The 21693-nt window shown below is 36.2% G+C and overlaps 1 protein-coding gene across 1 annotated transcript in view; it reads left to right on the forward strand.

Moving 5' to 3' along the window:
- SPEF2 (sperm flagellar 2) overlaps positions 1 to 21693 on the forward strand; it is a 221105-nt gene that overhangs the window by 71594 nt on the left and 127818 nt on the right. Inside the window, exons 8-9 of the mRNA XM_069096127.1 lie at positions 12429 to 12617; positions 14505 to 14692. Of these exons, the coding sequence (XP_068952228.1) occupies positions 12429 to 12617; positions 14505 to 14692 (377 nt within the window). The remainder of the gene's footprint in view (positions 1 to 12428; positions 12618 to 14504; positions 14693 to 21693) is intronic.

Raw genomic sequence — 21693 nt, forward strand, 5'->3', positions numbered from 1 at the left:
GTATAGTTAGGAACCCTATAACACCATAGTCTCTACATGATTAACAAAAAGCCCAGTAAAGGGGAATGGGGGATGGAAGTAGTCTGCAAGTTTCTCTCAAGAGAAACAGTGTAAAGGATATCATCTGCACATGACTGAAAAGGATGCTGGTCTGATTGGTTGGCAAGAGCAGGGGAATAGCTGAATGATAGGCTAGGTACTCCACTGATATCCTCACAATATCAAGAGATTTAGAGGAAGACTTCCCAGCATATTGGAGGTGCCTCCCACATGAAAGGACGTGGGCAGGAGCTGTATAGAATGAGGAGGGGACTGGGGTTGTTGAAGATTATCCCACTGGAGTGACTACTGAATTATCGAAAGGACCATGTTATTCACATCTTAGTTTTCTGGGCCTTTTTAAATTTTTACATCAAAGGTTTTAATATCTCATCTGTATTTTTTTCATTTTCCTAATTTTAAAGGAGCTTTTTATGATTAGACAGGGACTGTTTTGTTTTCATCCTCATATTCCTAACACCAAGCACAGAGCCTTGCAAATAGTAAACACTAAATGTTTGTTGAATTGGATTTCCTTTTTATTTGTTTGTTTCATAAATATGTATACATTTACATATAGATGAATATATATTTATTTTAAAATAGACTGTATTTTACAACTATGTTACATTTTATGCTATATTTTTAGAACATAGTATGTATAATATTACTACTAAGTGTGCTTTTAGAAAAGGCAGAAACGTCACCATGATGCTCGTAGAATTTTTTGAGACAGAAGGATCTTTGTCAATCAACTCTCTATGCTATTTTCATTTTCTAAAATAAGGAAATAGTCTGAAAGTTTTGAAACATCCAATAACATGGATCATTTAATACAAGAACTGGGATAAGAATCCAGGTCTCCCGAGGATTTTTTAGGTTAGAGCACTTTTTTTGAGTTAATTGAAGGATACTATGTAGCAGAGATTAAAAATCAAATTTTGGAACCTTAAATCTGAGTGACCACAAGCAATTTGGAAACTTACTTTGCTTTTTCTGAACTTTATTCCTGGGGCGGCTAGGTGACACAGTGAGTAGAGAGTGGAGTCAGGAGGACCTGAGTTCGAATCCAGCCTCAGACACTTAACACACACACAAAACCTAGCCGTGTGACCTTGGGCGAGTTACTTAACCCAAATTGCTCCCCAAAAAGCAAAACAAAAACTGAACTTTGTTCCTTTTCTGAGGATACCCTGTGCCGATATATGTGTACTGACATTTTCCTTGTCTTTTTCATCAACATCATCATTGACATCACTATCATTGATATTTTAATAGATTTACAAAATACATCCATTACAACAATTGCACAGAGGTGAAGGGAAGGGATGGTAGTGCAGATATTTTCTTCCCCATTTCATGTGGTTGAGGAACCAGATTAAGAGAACTTAGTTACATAGCTAATAAAACTGGGATCGTTTTAGATAGATAGACAGACAGACAGACAGACAGATAGATAATTTTCCTCCTCATTTCATGGGTGAGGAACCAGATTAAGAGAACTTAGTTACATAGCTAGTAAAACTGGGATAGTCATATATATGTGTGTGTGTGTGTGTGTGTGTGTGTGTGTGTGTGTAAACTTAATCTGAGACCTCCCAATTCCAATAATTTTTTTCTCCTATGACATTGTACCCCTACATCCAAGAATAAGCAGTACTACATATCTTTCTGTCCCCTCAGATATAGCGTATATTCTTCCCATCACAAACACACATCCCTACTGCTCCTCAAGTTCATCTATTGATAAGATTCAGAAACAGAAGGGACCATGAATATCTTCTAGCCCAATTGCTTCATTTTAAAGACAAGAAAGTCGAACTACATAGATAAAGCAACTTCCAAAGCTATCAGGTGATACAACAAGGATTTAACTGGGTTTTCTGACTCCGAAATAAGTGGTATTTCCATCTTCCTCTTCATTACTTCCTCCCTTTTCTTATACCAGTATAACACTTGCTTGTCCAAAGACTCCTCTTGAGAAGTTCCCTGGATTTCTACAACATGTCTCTATGTAGACACAATTTGAAGAAGCTAGAGAAAAAGAAAAAAACTCAGATGAGAATGGGAATTCATATCTTCCATTAATGCCAACATCTCTTTCAAATAACCCTTTTATTCTTTATTGCCTCTGCCACACATCTGAAGTTTCTTAGAAGTTACTCCACCCCCTCTTTTGCCATCTTTTTAAAAAGTATGTGTGTGGGCAGCCAGGTAGCACAGCAAGTAAGAGCACCGGCTCCAATGTTGGGATGACCTGGAGATTGAATCCCGGGCTCAGACACTTAGCACCCACCCAGAAACACCTGGCCATGTAACCTTGAGCAAGTTACTTAACCCCAATTGCTTAGGGGCGGCCAGATTGCTCAGCGAGTAAGAGCACCAGCTCCAGTGTCAGGATGACCTGGATCAAATCCGGGCTCAGATACTCAGCACCACACCCAGAAATAACTGGCCGTGTAACCTTGAGCAAGTTACTTAACCCTGATTGCTTTAAAAAAAAAAGTGTGTGTGTGTGTGTAGGTAGGTATACACACACACACACACATATATATATATATATACAATATATATATTTCAAAAGGATGGCAATAAACATACATACATATATAATGTGTTTCATATGTGTACATATATAAACACACATAGGTACAATAATATGCATATATACACATGTGATGTATACTGCATGCACACATCAGTATATATACATACACATATATAGCCCTTTGGTGTTAGCAGAAAAGGTCTGGCTCAGCTATAAAGACACAAAGACATCCAACTAATAAAATTTTGTGCTGTGGCTTAGGTAGCTCCAAATCTGGCTTCAGGTTAAGGACCTGGGTTTAAGTCCTACTTCTGACACATACAAGCTATGTGACTTGGAGAAAATCATTTAACCTTTCAGTGTCCCAGGCAACTTTCAGGATCAGAAATGGCAGGGCACATGCCAGTTTGCATTTGTAAAGGGAGTGTTTCCCTGGAAGTTCTCTGCTCCAAACAAATTGTGAGTCCAGTAAAATATAAAACATATATAATGCGTTATAATTTTCAAATCACTTTCATATGCTTTCTCTTGTTTGAGTCACTTCTTCCATATAACATATTATTCTATTTTATAAATATGATAGTGCTTGCCTGTCAAGGTTGTTGTAAAGAAAATGTGATGAAGTTTGTAAAATACTCAGGAAACCTTAAAAACTTTTCATTTTATACTCTGAGACCGAGCTCTGGAAGGTCTTTTTATATCTTTAACAGTCTACCTTCTCTTTGCTAGGATGTATAGGCAGGACCATGACATTAACATTTTTTGATGATGTATTCTCTAACTGAATATAATTATGTTAGTAAGCTCCATTAAACTCTTACGAACCACTACTGAATTTTAGATGTTAACTTTGTTTAAAGCATGGCATTTTTCTGTAAACCTCTGCCTGTTGGTTGGAAATGAGGTAGCCTAATTTTCATGATTCATTTTATGCCCTTGCTAGATAATAAGCTTCCGATATAACAGAATTCATTTACTGCCTACTAGCTGGTAGCAAAAATAAAATAAAATAAAAATTAATGAGGTTTTCTGCTATGAATTTGATTGACTTTAAGGGTTGAATTGCCCCCACTGAGCTTTTGGAAGAAATACGGTAATCCCAAAGATCAGCTATTACTATCATTTAGTTGCCCACTTGGAGAATGTTAATAATGTCTGTGGTAACCCCGCTCTTTCCTTGTCACCCTTTTATGAAGCAGCAGTAATGGTGCTGCAGTGAGAATAGTCAGGTGAGATTTTGCTAAAGCCTCTTTCCTAGGACCAGAAATAGCAGTCAGTGACAAGCATGAATAAAGCCCTACTCTATGTTGGGCACAGTGCTTGTTGAGGGGTAGATAAAGATGGATGTAAGGCAGTCCCCACCTTCGGGGTACTTACATTTTAATGTTGGAGTCAAAACACATATATATAGCTATGTATATTATGAAATACAACATAACCTTAGGCAGAGCTGGGAGAGGAGCCACAGACATCTGGGCAGGATGAGAAAGGCCTCTCACAGAGCACAGCTCCAGAACTGAGTCTTCAGGGAAATTGAAGATGCCAAAAGACAGAGGTGAGGAGAGAGAGAGCATTGTGGGCATGGATAGCATCCAGTGCCTGGGCATTGATAGGGAAGCCGGAGTTCTCCCTTGGCACAGAGTGAGCAGGACATGGTCCAAAGTGGATGGATAACCATAGTGGAAAGTGTGGGGGAGGTAGATTAATTGCCTGAGTAGACAATGACTTTGACACAGTAAGATTGAAGTTGCAAGAGGAGAGAAAACAAACCAGTGTAATACATGATAAGATTTATTTTTAATATAGGAAAACATCTCTATTTCTTATACCATCAAATCCTACAAATGGTTTAAAGAACAAGGCCATCTCCAACAATATTTATAAGCAAATAATTATAATAAGCAAAAGACTATAATAATTTAAATATAAGTAATAAATTATTTATCTGTGATTGTGCAGCTCACAAAATACAGAAGCAAGTATTTAATATGAATAAAAACATATCTAATTCATAGTCAAAAAAGAATGTTCCCATTTCAGAGTATATTCCTGTATTCATCTTTCTTCAATGCCTCCAAATTAACCAACTAGAATCTTTTTTTAAAAAGTGTTTTATTCAGCCTTTTGAAATGAAGCAGCTATGTTTAGTGTGAGATCAGTGTTTCATTGGAAAGATGCAAAACAACATCTTTGGTTTAGTTACTTTCTGTAAAAGCACATTTCCTGTTGGTATATATGTTGTTTCCTATTGAGTTAAACATAATCCAAGAGTTTTGAGTCTTAATTGAAACTAGAGGCTTGCTTTTGTTTGAGTAAAAGACTATAAAAATTCCATCTTCACTTTCAGTGCATTGTTCGGACTTGTTTTCATTGTGTAGTTGATGAGAGATTGTGATGATTTTATTGTTTGGATGAGTAATTAGCAAAAATTATTAAGTGCTTATGAAAAATGTGGGACAAGGGATAATTATTAGTCCATTAAACTAATTTATGCTTGTTCCTGAATAAGTACCCTTTTGAAAATAATGTATCTAGAAGTAAAAGGTTATCTATCTCCAGAAAAAAGAAATATAATTGCTAACTACAGCAGTTAACCACTTGTTCCAATTGTTATACAATAAGATAACTTCCTAAAAAATACTATGCATATAAAATATCTGCTACAGCAATATTAGGATATCCCAATTATTTTTGGAATGTCCTTGCTTTAATCATACTTTGATCCTGCAGAGGACATTTATATGATAAAAGGCTACAAAGCAGAGTTTTCAGGACCAGAAAATCATTTCGGGTTCCTTTCTGTCATAGTAAAGTGCCAACATGCAGATCACCCAACAGGTCGCTGGAAAAAATGCCTGATTGCCCCAAGACAGACAGCCATGTCAGTGCAGGACTTAAAGGAAAGTGCTCCAGTAGGAATTACTACTACTTTGCCTTATCCAACGCTACACTGGCAAAGGGAAATTAATTTCATAATCATCTTTTCCCAAGCTTTGACACGATCGTAAGCTACTACTACTGTGGATTAAAAGTCGCAAGACAAATGCATAAATGCATGAATGAATGAATGAATGTCACAGGACCAAGGTTCTAGCGCTACCTTTACCACTAAGTAATTGTTTGACCTTGGATGAGTCATGTCACTTCCTTTGCCATTGCCCTTTGTTCATCTCTAACATGAAGGTAACAGCATTTGCCCTTGAGTCACTGTATAAACTCTAAAGTTCTCTACAGATGCAAGGGCTTACAAAACGAAATTAAAGACTCAAAACCATAAACGAACTAGCAAACTAGGATTTAAGTGCTTTGAATATATTGTTTTTAAATTTTATATGAGGGTATCCCAGTTGTAAATGACTAAATGTAATGGAACTAGAACTGAACCAATAAAATGTAGCGTATGATGGCAGTTTGGTCCCCACTAGAGGCATTCCCGTCTTTGCTCTCTCATATTTCTCCTTTCCATCCATACCATTGCATCACAAAAGTCCCTGTCTCCTTAACCCGTCCATTTGTCAGTTCCTCAATTCTATTGGTTCCTCAGTTCCCACAAGAATAAACTGTGAGCATTTGCCTGATCAGTGCAGTATTGCCATCTAGTGGCAATAGCGAGTAACTGTGGGCTTGTGCAAAGGGTGCATTGTGCATATGGGATGCCGTGTTTATAGTATTTGTCGCTCTGTTTTTCAATTCAGTTTGACAAATACTAAATATTCACTAGGTATGAGGCCCTGTTTTAGGTAGTGGAATTTACTGAAAGATGAGAATGGGGAACTAGCTGTTTCTTGTATTAAGGTCATAGATGGAGGTATTTTATAATAAGTTTATAAGCAGAGTGAGGAGGCACAGTAGAAAAATGTTGAATTTGGAGTCAGTAAAATATGAGTTCAAATTCTGCCTCCGGCAGGAAAAATAAGAAGGGGTATCGTAGCTAGAGTGCAGTTGAGTTATAGACAACATTTCCTAAACTATTCCTGATGTGACCTAACCAGAGCCCTGTGCCTCTGGGTCAGCCACTTAACCTCTATCAGACTCAGGTTCCCTATCTATAAAATGGAAGTAATTACAGCAGCTAACTCACTGGGCTATTGTAAGGAACATATTTTACAAACCTTAAAGTATGATAGAAATACCAGCTATCATTATATGCCAAGCACCAATTAACTATAATTCTTTTTTCAAGGTACAGTAGCACAGTGATAAATAACAGATATCATTCATGAATGATTTGAGTTTGGTCATTAAGATGGCCAAAAAATGGAGATCTCATCAGATATTGACAACCCAGCCATTTGAATACATCCTAAACCTTTTAACATTTATTTGAAACAGACACACCAAAAACAGTGCTGTGTAAGATTTAAAATTAACCTCCATTGTGAAACAGGACAAATCAAATGTAGGAGTCACAGGCATTTTAAAGCCGTAAGGGACAAATATTGACATATTTGACAATTTTTCTTGTCCTTGTTGAGAACATCTTAGTGTGGAGGGGGTGGGGCACACTGAGTTTTCAACTGAGCTTTGGCATTCTCCAGGATTATTTGATCTTACGAAGTAAGATTTTAGTTCTCAGGTTATCATCTTATCTCTTTCCTCCCCTCCTTTGCTGTCACACTTCTAAAAAGAAGTCTACACTTAATGAACTATAAGCTCTTTGAAGACATGGACTATGCTTGATTCCATCTTTGTAGCTCTACCACATAGAATCATGCCTTATATATAGTAGATGATTATTGTTTATTGAACTGAACTGAATAAAATATACAAAGTTCCACCTGTTATTTGAATCTTGATTTTCATAGAGATAAATTTCTATTCTATTTTTCTAAGATCAAAAAACCACTGAAACATGAAGCTTTACTTGTAAAAAAGCTTGTTTTTTTTAAAATAATATATTTGAACATTTTAGGTAGAAAATTCTAGTGTTTGATATTTCCATCTCTATCTCATTCCTTCCCCTGATGATCCTATGACTGACTGCCTTCATTTTCCATGGGGCTAGATGGGACCCTAGTGATAATGTAATCCAACTCTCCTTTTTCACATAACAAAATCAAGTGCCCAGAAAAATTAAATGATGTACCTAAGTTCTCATAGCTAACAAATGACAGAGACAGGACTAGAACTCAGGTCTTTGGTTTCCTGGTCCAGTAGTCTTTCCATGGTACTGCTCATGATTCTAGGCATATACCCTCTGGAGCAATGCAGAATAAATAAATTTAATCCCCCTAGATAGCTATGGCGGCACCCCAGCACACACACCACTACAACTATTCCTTCATCTCTGATTCAGGCTAAATATCCCTGTCCCCCTTAATAGTTCTTTATGCTGATATTTCTCTTCCTACTGGGAGATAATCATGTTCTCTCTGTAGTCTATTTAGCATCCTCAGCTAAAAACTATTTGTATTATTTTCTGAAGAGTTCTTCCATAATGGTATGGCATATACAGTAAAATTCCCTACACCACAGAACATCTCTACTAAAGTAAAAATATTATATCTCAGTGGTGATATTTTTCATAGAGTAAGATTATTTATGATACAGAGCCAAGGTTGCAGAGAAAAGGGAGTGACCTACCTCGGCTCTCCCCAACACCTTTAAATAATGCTATAAAACAATACTTGGAGTGGCACAATCCACAAAAGGACCGGGTGAAATAATTTTCCAGTGAAAGACAACTTAGAAGGTTGGCATGAAAGGTCTGTTGCACCTGGGTGATAGTGGTGCACAGTTAGCACAGGCTGTACCAGCACAGACCAGGCACCAGCAAACCAAAAGCAGACCTTGGGTGTCACTGAATCAGCAGTGGCAGTAGCTGCTTCCTTAGCCCTCAGCCCACAGACAGTAAAGGGGTTGAGCTGGTCAGAAGGAGATTACAGGGGTCTCTTTGCTGGCACTGGGGACAGGACTCTGTTACTTGGCCCGTACTCAGATCTGGGTCACAGTCTTGGCTGGCAGTCCCAAGGCAAGCACAAGCACAGCAGAGCCTGTGGCAGCAGTGGAAGGGGGAGATCCTTCTCACAGTTCCAGTGCAGAAAAGAATGCTTGTGGTCTCTCACAGACCAGAGCACAGGCCAGGAGAGGAGTAAACATCTCTCCTTAGATCATACTACCTTATAAGAAGTGAAAACTTACAGGTCCCTAGAAGTATCTCTGAAAATAGCTGCACAAAACTCCTGACGATTGGTACAGTGCACCCTCTACCCTGGAAGCAGAGCCCTACTTTAACAAAGAGTTAAAATTCAAGAAATAGACTGGAAAAATGAGCAAGCAACAGGAAAAAATCTTTACCATAGAAAGTTACTATGGTGACAAGCAAGATCAAAACACACTCAGAAGAAGATAAAGTAAAAACTCCAACTCCAAGAAAAATATGGGTCTTGGGCCATGGAAGAGCTCAAAAAGGATTTTGAAAATCAAGTAAGAGAGGTAGAATAAAAATTGGAAAGAGAAATTAGAATGATACAAGAAAACTATGAAAAACAAGTCAGCAGCTTGCTAAAGGAAACACAAAAACATACTGAAGAAAATAAACCTTAAAAAACAGAATAGACCAAATGGTAAAAGAGGTACAGAAAGCCAATGAGGAGAAGAATGCCTTGAAAAACAGAATTGACCAAATGGAAAAAAAATACACAGAAATTCACTGAAGAAAAAAAATAAAACTCCTTAAAAAGTAGAATTGACCAAATAGAAAAGAAGGTACAAAAGCTCACTGAATAAAATAATTCCTTAAAAATTAGAATTGAGCAAATGGAAGCTAATGACTTTATAAGAATTTTAAGAAACAATAAAACAAAATTAAAGAATAAAAAAAATGGAAGACAACTTGAAATATCTCATTGGAAAAGCAATGGACCTGGAAAATAGACACAGAAGAGATAATGTCAAAATTATTGGATTACTTGAAAGCTGTAATTTAAAAAAAGTCTACATATCACATTTCAAGAATATCAAGGAAAATTGCTGTGATATTCTAGAACCAGAGGGGGAACTAGAAAGTGAAAGAATCCATCAATCACCTCCTGAAAGAGATCGCACAATGAAAACTTCCCAGGAGTATTATAGATAAATTCCAAAGCTCTTAGGTCAAGGAAAGAATATTGCAAACAGCCAAAAAGAAACCATTCAAGTATTATGAAGCCACAGTCAGAATAACAAAAGATTTAGCAGCATCTACATTAAAGGATTGGAGGGCTTGGAATATGATATTGAAGAGAGCAAAAGAGATTACAACCAAGAATGACCTACCCAGCAAAACTGAGTAAAATCTTTCAGGGGAAAAATAGATATTCAATGAAATAGGGGACTTTCAAGCATTCCTGATGAAATGACTAGAGCTGAATAAAAATTTTGACTTTCAATTACAAGACTTAAGCATAAAAAGGTAAACAGGAAAGTGAAATCATAAGGTAAAACTGTTTATATTCCTACAAAGGAAGATGATACTTGTAACTCATAAAAACTTTGTTGCTATTAAGGCAGTGGGGAACATATATATATATATATATATATATATATATATATATATATATATGTATGTATGTGTATATATATACATATATATATATATATATATATAGACAGCACACAGATATGAGTTGAATGTGAAGGGATGATGTCTAAAAGAAAATAAAATTAAGGGGTGGGAAAGAGGAATTCATTGGGAGAAGGGGAAAGGAAAGAGCAGGATGGGGTAAATTATCTCACATAAAAGAGTGGAGGGGAAGATGGGGGAGATGGAAGAGGTGGAGTGAGTGAACCTTACTCTCATCAGAATTGATTCAAAGAGAGAATAATATACACACTCAGAAATCTGTCTTCCCCTACAGGAAAGTAGGAGGGAAACAGGATAAAAAAGGAGGGGGGAGCATTAGAAGGGAGTGCAGATTGGAGGAGGGCATAGTCAGAAGCAAAACACTTTGGAGGAGGGAAAGGGTGAAAGGAGAGAGAATAGAATAAATGGGGGGGGGTGAATAGGATGGAATGGAAGTACATTTGGCAATCATAACTGTGGAAAAAAATTGAAGCAAGTTTCTCTGATCAAGGCCTCATTTCTCAAATATGTAGAGAACTGAGACAAATTTATAAAAATAGGAGCCATTCTCCAATTGATGAATGATCAAAAAATATGAACAGTTCTCAGATGGAATAATCAAAGCTTCAATATCAATAGCCATATGAGAAGATGCTCTAAATTACTATTGATGGGAAGAATGCAAATTGAAACAATTCTGAGGTTCTACCTCATACCTATTAGATTGCCTAATAGGACAGAAAAGGAGAGTGAGAAATGTTGGAGAGGATGTGGAACAAGTGTGACATTAATGAAGTGTTGATGGAGTTGTGCACTGATTCAACCATTCTTTTTGTTTGTTTGAGTTTGGTGTGTTGGAGTTTTTTTTGGCAAGGCAGTTGGGGTCAAGTGACTCGCCCAGTGTCAAGTATCTGAGACTGGATTTGAACTCAGATTGTCCTGACTCCGGGGCCAGTGCTCTATCCACTGTGCCACCTAACTGTTCCTCAACTATTCTCTAGAGCAATTTGAAGCTATGCCCAAATGGCTATAGAACTGTGCCATTTGACTTAGAAGTGTCATTCTTAGGTCTGTGTTCCAGAAGAGAAAAACAAAGGGGAAAAGGGCCTATATGTATGAAAATATTTATAGCAGCTCTTTATTGGTGTCAGGGAGTTGGAAATTGGGGGGATGTCCATCCATTAGGGAATGGCTGGACAAATTGTGCTATATGATTATGATGGAATACTGTTGTGCCATAAGAAATAATTAGCAGGATGCTCTCAGAAAGACCTGGAAAGATTTACATGAATGGAGGCAAAGTGACATGTACTCTGTACAAAGCAACAGCAATCTTGTAAGATGATCAGCTGTGAATGACTTAGCTATTCTCAGCAATATAATAATTCAAGACAACTCAGAAGGACTTATGATGAAAAATGTTATTGACCCCCAGAGAAAGAACTGATGGTATTTGAATATAGATTGAAACAATAATTTTTTTACTTTATTTTTCTTGAGGGTTTTTGGTCTGTGTTTTCTTTCACATCATGACTAATGTGGAGTTATGTTTTGCATGACTATAAATATATAACCTGTATCGAATTGCTTGCTTTCTCAATGACGGGGGTGGGGGCGAAGGAAGAGAGAGTATTTGGAACTCAACATTTTAAAAATGAATGTTAAAAAATTTACATGCAATTAAGAAAAATAAAGCACCAAGGATTCAAAAATTTTAAAAACATTATTTGTGATCAAATTTCAGAGGTAGTAATATTGCATTTTGTATATATTAAGTTACTTATAATGATTTTAAAATATCCAGACACATCACCTTGGTATTTGCAAAACTTAATGAGATGCTTTCTTTGCACTCTCCTATTTTAGAACTGGGCCATGTAGCTGGTACAGTAGATAGAGTACCAGGCTTGGAATCAGGAAGACCTGAGTTCAAATCCAGTCTCAGACTCTTACAAACTTTGTGACCCATGGCAAGTCACTTAACTATTTGCCTCAGTTTCCTCATCTGTAAAATGATCTGGAGTCAGATACAGCAAACCACTACTGTATCTTAGCCAAGAAAACCTCCGAGAGGCTCATGAAGAGTCAGCCATGACTGAAAATGATTAAACTACAACAACTTCTAAAATTAAAATGGAATTTTAAAATCAAATATTAAATTTAGATTTTAAAATTTAAAATATCACACACATTGCTTAAAGAAACATACAATTTAAATTATTTGCTTAGAAGCACAACACGTTTTAGAATTTTATTAAGTTTTGTTAAGAACTGAATATTACAATGTTGCCTTTCTAGGAGGCTTACCGAGAAGAACAACTCATTAACCGTTTAATGAGACAGTCTCAGCAGGAGCGTCGTATTGCCGTGCAGCTCATGCATGTTCGCCATGAAAAGGAAGTTTTATGGCAAAACAGAGTTTTCAGAGAAAAACAATATGAAGAAAGACGCCTGAAGGATTTCCAGGATGCTCTTGATAGAGAAGCAGTAAAATATCTCTTCCTTATTTTTTTTTTTGTGTGTGTTTCCTTTTGATCCATCATCCTTAAGCCACGTATCAAAGAGTGGTAACGTGCCTCTAGAATCTAATGCACTGCTTAGACGTGTTTTGTTTTGTTTTTTTTGCCAACTGATGCACGTGAGACTTAGAATGGTCCCAGTGACAGTCTAGAGGAAAGCAAGAGCCGGTCAGGAATGGGAAATGGCAAATAGTTCGGTTCTAACCAAAATACACCTTGCTTCTTTTTCGCTTCTCTAGTCTCATACGTGATGTGGCCTATAAAAACAGATTGGCATCCAGAGGAATTAAATTACAGATTTTAATGTTTAAATTGTCTTCCATTCTAAATGTCACCTGTATACTGTAATGTTTGAATAGTTGGGCTTTGGATGAGATATAATATATAAAATAGATGAGAATGGAATTTTAGATAGCTGCCCCTGCTCTTTTGATAAAGGCTGCTTATACTCGGGTATAGAAAAACTGAAACGTTGTTGTTTCCATGTTTTTATATTTCTATATAAACACAATCCAGAAACATAATAAATTGAACTGCTGATCTGGAAAACTCACTCAGGATTTTATGTCTCTTAACTAAAACTTGCTAATCCTCCTAAATTCCTTTATCCATAAAACTTGCCAGCTCTCATTTACATCTGTTCAGAAAACAGTTGTGAGGTAAGGCAGATTCTAGATTGCAAACATCAGAGAAGGCACTGGCATTGCCTAAGCATATGGAAAGAATATGGTTCTGAGAATTAACCATGTGAAGAGGTAGAGGACGAGGCATGTGAACTAGCTACTAGTCAGCATATTTTCAAGAAGAGCCATAAAGACCAAGGGATCTTTTCCTAGGAAAAGAGGTAGAAGTGACCTATGGAAGGGAAGATAATGGTCAGAGACATATGCAGAGCCAGAGGAGATACCTGGGGATAGATATAGAACATACATTTCAAGGGCTCCATTCTTACCTGTTTTAGGTGGAAAGCAGGTGTTTACACCAGCTTCTCTTGATTAGTGTAGGTATATCATTTTTTTTGGCAAGGTTGCAGTGTATGTAAGATTGAGGAAGTATATAGGTCCAAATCTGGATAACTTATTACAACAGCTTAGAAATGATGGTCTGGGTTCTGTCTCCTATCTCCACATTATTATTTGGGGTACCGCTGTTGTACTGCCAGGGAATATAGTCAGAATCTTTTTTGGCTTCGTTATTTTGCCCTAAGTACCTTGTGTGCACCATGGTCAGTCCCATTGCCGCTCCAGAACCAAGACACATGGTATATCTAAGAGAGTCTAAGAATGGGATTTAGGCTAAGTACTGTATGACTGAATCTCCCCAATGAAGTTCAGTCCAAATGGGGAAGCTTGTTTTGCAGTGGCCATCTTTATAGTCAATAGCCAATCTGTTTTTTATAGGTCAGATATATTAAACTAGAATACCTAAAAACAAAAGCAATTTCTGGAGCATTTTAAGAAAGGACAGTTTTGTTTCTAGAAAGCTTCAGTGCTACCCACTGAAATGAATGACCACACTCTTAATCTTCATTAAGATGAAATCAGTCTGATATTAGGAAAATCAGAATGATGATTTTATCCTTAACCTTTTCCCATTTAGAAAAAAAAATCTTTGTAATATAAACTCAAAGTAATGTGAATAACATAGTACTTTGGTTCATTTTGACCAGGAGTGTTCTTTCGTCCCTATAATCTGAATTGTATAGGGAATTGTGTCATCCTTCTACTTTGCCTTTTTTTAGACATGTATTGAGTTTCACTGTTTTTCTGCTTTTTCCAAAGAAGTTTGCTGAGTTATCTTTTTTTTCTGGTTAAATTAAACAGTTACTTGAAAAGTTATTCATTTTGTGTCTCAGGCCCTTGCAAGACAAGCCAAACTTGAATATGAAGAACAAGCCCAAAAAGAAGTAGAAATTCATGAAAAAATAACAGCAGAAAGGGCTCAAGCTCGTTACAAAAAGCATTATTCAATGTGCGCAGAAATCCTGGACCACATCATTGATTTCTCAACAAAAGTAGCAGAATATCGAAGCTTAACTCATAAGTAAGTATGTGCTTTTAATAATCAATGCAGTGGAGAACAAATAAGCAGAGAGAAAAAAAGACAGTATTAGCAAAAATATATAGGCCTTTACTAGAATGAATTCAAGTACTTTGACAAAAGTACTGGATTGGCTTCTTCAGACCTTCATTGTTATTTTAACTCAAGACAGTGGTAAGATGCAGGAATCTGGACAATCACTGTGTTTCTATCTGTACCTCATATTTTCTCTTGGTAATGATAGCTCTATACAACCAACTTACAAAAGAGAATAAAATGTTTTGACCTTTCTAGAAGATTAAAAAGTGTTCAGGAATTGAAAGTATTATCATTATAGCTATAAGCATATCCAAAATGATGCCATTATGATATCTGAATAATAAAAATTTTATCCAGTTCTTTTGTGAATTTCGTGGGATTCATATGTTAACCAGAGTAGTAGTAGTATAGTAATAATAATAACTGGAATTTTTGTAGTTCTTTAAGGTTTGTGAAGGATGTTCCATGTATTTTCTGATTTTAGACTTACAATATCCCTGGAATTAAATGTTGCAAGTATTATTCCTATTTTATCTATAAGAAAACTGAAACTCAGAGATTTTTAATAACCTATGTATTCCCCAGAGACTTTAGCAATGTTCTAGATAATATAGCATAAAATGTTTATGAAGATATTCATTAAAAAGACATGAAGAGATCAATTTTATGTATGTCTACACATATATAAAATTACATATTCAATCATAGAATTCCCTTCCTTAATTCAGGTAAAGGGTGGGGAAAGTTTTCCAAAGATTATGTTTCATTTCTGCTGTCACACTAGGGCCCACTCAGACACAGATATTAGATACTGGCTGAAAAGTGATTAAAACTGAAACAAAGTCTAAGTGATCAAGAGTATATTAGGTATGAGAACAAGGCCTGGGAATCAGGATGAGATAAACCACCAGTAAGACTTCCTGACCCTTGCTTCTTCTTCATGCAATAACAGGTCAGAAGTCAGGCAGAAAAGACTCAGTATCACAGATATCGGAGGGCAAAGTAAATAAGGTGCCATAGTCCAAGAAAAAAAAAAAGTCAGATCATCAGAAACTAATGGAGCAGGATAAAATAAAGCAAAAACAACAACAAAAAAAAACAGATGTAAGGGCCAGGTAACAGGGAAAGACCTTAACATTTGAATGAGGAAAAGATAAGATGCCTTCAGAGGGTCTTTGGGGAAGCCTTTGAATGCAGGCCAAACTGAGAAATTTGTCTTTTGTCATCAAGGTTCATGAGCAGAGGGGTGACATAATTGTATTGTAACTAGGAAGATTACTATAGGAATTTAATGGAGGGGATGGATTGAAGAAGGAAGAGCCTGATAGTAGAGAAACCAATAAGAAGGATCTTACAGAAAGAAATATCATTTCACTAGACTTTCAGTTACCTGAGAATATTGTATTCATGATGGATATTTGTCACAAGACACTACAGTGAAACTTAGGCATTAGCATCTGTTGCAAAGGATAGAAACATAGAAGAATCCCATGAAGAACTTGTTAATACCTTCCAAATTGATTCAGCATATGCTTTAAAATTTGATGCCTTCGATGTAAAGGAAGGTGTAGATTAGGATGATAGGTTGGAAAATATGACTCAGAGATAAGAGACAGAAGAGGCCAAAGCTTTAAAGATGACACCAAAATCTTAAGCCAATAAATCATGAATACTTTCTTCAAACGAGTTGAGTCACTTGATATGTCAAGCATCAAATACTACATATACACACACACAATGACAAGAATAGGAAAAAAAGCTTGTATACAGGAGCTATTTTGAATTAGTTTGGTAGTATGCAGTCAGATTATTTATTTGTTTTAGCAAAGATAGAAATCAGCACAAAATTAGAAGAATAGAAATGGAAAAAAATGTCTTGCAATTGCAAGATAATTCCTGCCATGCAAAAAAAAAAGCAGCAAAACAGATAAAAGAAGAGCCATTGTTACAGACTATGTATTTCTTAAGGGACTTTAACCAATGTAATCCAATAACTGAAAGACTAAATTATCCTGGAAGCTACTTTGTCAAGTAAATATTTGATCTCTTTGCTAAGTAGAGATATATGGCAATCAAAGGAAACACTTTTTTTGTTTAATATTGTTACTACTAATAGTAATACTAATTACTAGTTACTAATAGTAACTAATAGCTAATACTTAAGGTTAATTTAATATTTAGTTACTTTAATAATGTTTTATAAATAGTATTTATGTGATCCCCACAACAGTCCTTTTAGGTAAATTATTGTTATGCTCATTAAGAGGTTAAAGGACTTTGACCCATGGTCATACAACTACTAGAAGACACTATTCCAACCAGTTTCTAATATAAAGTTAGGTTTAAAATACAAATTCATTTGTAAAATCATAAAAAGAATGATAGTAGAATATTTGCTCATAAAAGTATCTTTAAGTGGTAGAGGTCAAAGTTGACTTGAAACCTAAGTAAGTCAATCATCCAAAGAGGATTTAAGAAGGCATTAGGAAAACATACACAAAAAACGGGAAATTACTATAACAAACTGTCATCTCCTTCAGTGATGGCTGAATGAAAGTATTTGAACTCTTAACATCTTGGTTTCCAATGTACTGCATGAGGAAGTAGAAATAGATGTAAAGAAAATAAAGAAGAAAAGGTGAACTGAACCAAGTACACATAAAGGAAACAGAGGTGATAAAATTATGAAGTGATTGGGGAATTGAATCTCAAGATATGTGAAAGAAAGGATATCAATGGTTAATGGAAAAATTTTGATGTTCTTTGTGGAAAAATAAAATGATAGGAAAGGCACCAATAATTACCAACTAATATAAATAATGTTCCTTTTGTACAAAAGCTTTATGAGAATAATTTGTTTGTTAAGGAAATCCTTGATGAAAAGAGAGCAGGAAGACTTTTGCAATATATATTTTATAGCTTATCATTTTTTACAGTCATATCATTGAAAGAAATATTCAGAGAATACAAAATCCTGCTCTCTTTGTTATTTGTTGACTAAAAAAAAACCAACAATGCCATTTGAAGAACACCATAGAACATATGTGTGTAATGTATATTGCTGCCTTTAAGATCATCCTCCAAAAGATGTCTCCTATGCTTTTATTGAAGTCACACATTCTTTATTGAAATAGATAACAAGAGACCACTCTGTTTGCCCCTCTAATCATAAATATCAGTGAATAATGAAATAGGCAAACATATGCTTGCAAAAGCAATGCTGCTATCATGAAGAATACCCAACACAATCCAAATGGAAGAGGATTTGTGGTCTCCTGTTTTTCAGGAGAGGTTGTGCTGAGTCATCAAGCCTTGTAGAGTTTTCTCAGTGTGATCCACAATTAAATTACTTCAGCCAAACTACTTGTACAAAGAAAACCAGATTGGGCAAAGAATATTTTTTGAGATAGACTGGCACCCTATGGAGGGTGTCCTCCAGGGCATTGATCTTGGACTGACCACATAAATGAACAGAAATCTGTAGTTAGAATGGAATAGGAAACAAATAGATTATATTATATTTGCAATATCGTGCATCACTTTTAATGAACCTCTAACCCCAAGCCTCCCTCTGAAACAAAGACCTATCTTTAAACACCAGCAGTCCTCCAGTAATGTTATATGAGTGTGAAGCATGAAATACTATAATTTACAAAGAAATACAGTTCCACGCCAGCCAAATCTTAATGAAAAAACATATGATGAATGCAAGGTTTGAATAGGCTAGAGGTCATTAAAACAATATATGATTAAACAATGTATGATTAAATGTATGATTAAAACAATATATGATTAAAGAGGCATGTGAACCAAAGGAAGTGATAGCATATCAACAGGCCATGTGCTTCAAAGAAATCCATGTGATGTCAAGAGATTAAAAAAACATTTCTAAAAACATTGCCTAGACCTCCTAAGGGTATTTAATGGGAGCATGCAGAAATGCATCTAAGAATGAGAATGACAGCAACAAGAAAAAGAACACATTGGTCAGTTGCCATGTAGACCACTTGAGGGTATACTTTCAGTGAGGCAATCACAAAAACCATCCAAGTATTGAAGCAAATACAGGATTGACTTGAGAGAAAAGAGGCTTGAAGTGGAGAGCCCAATCACCAGGCTTTTACAGTATCCCAAGAAAGAAGTTTGAATAAGGATGATGATTGGGTGTACATCAAGAAGGAGACAGACTTTACCAAAATTGACAGCTACTTCCATATCAGGTGGGGAAAAAAAAAAAAACAAGTCAAAAATGACTCGGGTTATAAAGCTGGGTTATAGAGTGTTCTCAAAAGAAATAGAGAAGTTTGGAGGCCTACTTGTTTTTAAGCAGGAGGGTAGAGGGGAGATAGTGATAATCACTTCCTTTTGGGACTTACTAGTTTTGAGATATGTGTTAGTCTGGTTAACCATGTGCTTTGGCATTGCAAGGTGCCATAACCAACATAATAAGTGACTTTTATAAGATTAGAGATGTGTATTGAAAGATACATAAGATCAGGTAAAAATCAATAGCCCCATCCACAATCTATTTACACCAGAACTGAAATGGCAGACCTTTTGGCACAGCTGGCCCCAAGTCTCAATTTATCATACACTATGATCCCCAGTAATCAAAGGTGTATAAATATAAGCAGGTCATTGCCCCAGTACAGAGACAGTCAATACTTCTTTTTTTTTTTTTTTTTAAAGCATTCGGGGTTAAGTAACTTGCACAAGTTTACACGGCCAGGTGTTTCTGGGTGGGTGCTAAGTGTCTGAGCCCGGGATTCGATCCCCAGGTCATCCCGACACTGGAGCCGGTGCTCTTACTCGCTGTGCTACCTGGCCGCCCCAGTCATATATACTTCTTAACAAGAAGGAAGTTTTGTAAATCTTTCTGGAAAGCTGAGTGCAAAGTCCTAACTGTGTACTAATGACATCTTCTGGTACATTGTTACAAAGGCATTTCATGAGAAGGTAGGGAGTGGGGAAAACTTAATACATAGGAGATGAATCACCTTATCTCTGAGAGAGGGCCAGACCACAGAACAGAGAGAATCAAATTCCTGGGAAACAAAAATCTTAAGTAGAAAAGCAAAATGCAAGGCATGTGTACATGATGTTCATACAGGGATTCGATGGAATAAGTAATAGCCGATTTCTTCCATTGTCCATCTTTTGAAAGCACATGCTTATACCTTCTAACCATAATAGTTAATGGGGGAGACATAGATAGGCAAGTTTATATTTTCTATTGATGGTGGCGATGTCATAAGTAAAGTATAAAGAGTCTGGAGCCAAGGACAGTATGACCTCTATAAAGGTCCACAGTGTTAGCTATACTGATTCATCAGCATGATCACCAAATCAATAATACTTTCTAACACCAATTTGCTCTTCTAATTTACTTATATATACTAAAATAGAGGTGTTCAATCCAGTGTTTGAAACCAGGATCAATTTAAGGTCACAAGTAAACATTAAGAATTATAGCACCAATGGATACTACCCTACTCAGTGAGTTCTACCATTTATAGCTGTTGTATATCAAACTAGCTGTATAAAGATGGAGCCAGTTACTATTTCGTTGTCTATGTCAATGTCAGACAACATGTAATTGTTTTGTGGTTTTGATGTGGTGTGCAGCCATCAGTGGACTATCTGTTCTCTGCCCCTATTGAATTTTTGATGTCTTGTCAAAGTTTCCCTGTCTTCTGCTACCTCCCTTCCTCTCTCTCTCTCTCTCTCTCTCTCTCTCTCTCTCTCTCTGTATGTGTGTTTATAAATATAAATATACAAATATATATTTATATGTATACACACACATATATTTCATTGCATAAGCATCCTAGTATAGGGGTAGGGAACCTTCAGCCTCGGGGCCACATGTGGCCCTCTAGATCCTCAGGTGCGACTGTTTGACTGAATCCAAGCTTCACAGAGCAAATCCCCTTAATAAAAGGATTTGTTCTGTAAAACTTGGAATCAATCAAAAGGCCACACCCAAGGACTTAGAAGGCTACATGTGGCCTCCAGGCTACCTGTTCCCCACTTTGTCCTAGTAGAATCCAAATTAAAGCAAAAATCTTAGAAACAATGCAATAGCTACATGACATTGTAAAATACTCTGATACCAAGGAGCTTAAAATAAATTTAAATTATTAAAGCTATCAAGACCCAGTTCTATAAGTACATATTTATGTGTTTATATTTGTGTGTCTCACACACGTGGTGTTGTTCATTAGTTCACAGTTTCAGTTGTATGTGACTCTTCTTGACCCCATTTGGGGTTTTCTTGGCTAAGATACTGTGGTGGTTTGCCATTTCCTTCTCCATCTCATTTTATAGATGAGGAAACTGAGGCAAACAGGGTTATGTAACTTGCCCAGGGTCACACAACTTGTTAAGTGTCTGAGGTTGGATTTGAACTCAGGTCTTTGTGACTCCAGGGCTGGCACTCTCCCACCTAGCTGCCTATATATCTCCAGATTGATATTGATATAGAGATAAATATATGCGCATATATACATATACACACACATATATATATGAAATTTCATTCCTCACATAAGTTACAGGTCATCAGCTGTAAAATGGCTAGATTACCATGCATCTTGCTCTTTTTCGAATTCACTTTTCGAATGTGAATGGAGAATCTTATTTTAGTATGGTATTAGCCTCTTCTTGTCTATATGTCAATATGACTATTTAATTTCTCCCCTCTTTTCTAATTTCTGCCTTTGCTGACTAAATTTGTATTTCAGCAATACTCTCAAATACATGTTAGTCATTCACACTCATGCTTCCTTCATCAGCTTCTCTACATGAAGCATCAATTAATTCTATGAAACTTTAGCATTACATTGTAGGCTTTTTCTTTTATTTCCCCATTGTGAAATGCTTAAGGCTAAAACTACTAACTTGACTGGAATCATAGCAACTGTTTTCTTTTAGGTTCTGCATTTAAAATGCTACTGTTTAGTCAG

This window comes from Petaurus breviceps, unplaced genomic scaffold (assembly GCF_028583685.1).
Source record: "Petaurus breviceps papuanus isolate PSGF00001 unplaced genomic scaffold, PetGlider_PUasm1.0 229, whole genome shotgun sequence".
Taxonomy (NCBI): Eukaryota; Metazoa; Chordata; class Mammalia; order Diprotodontia; family Petauridae; genus Petaurus; species Petaurus breviceps.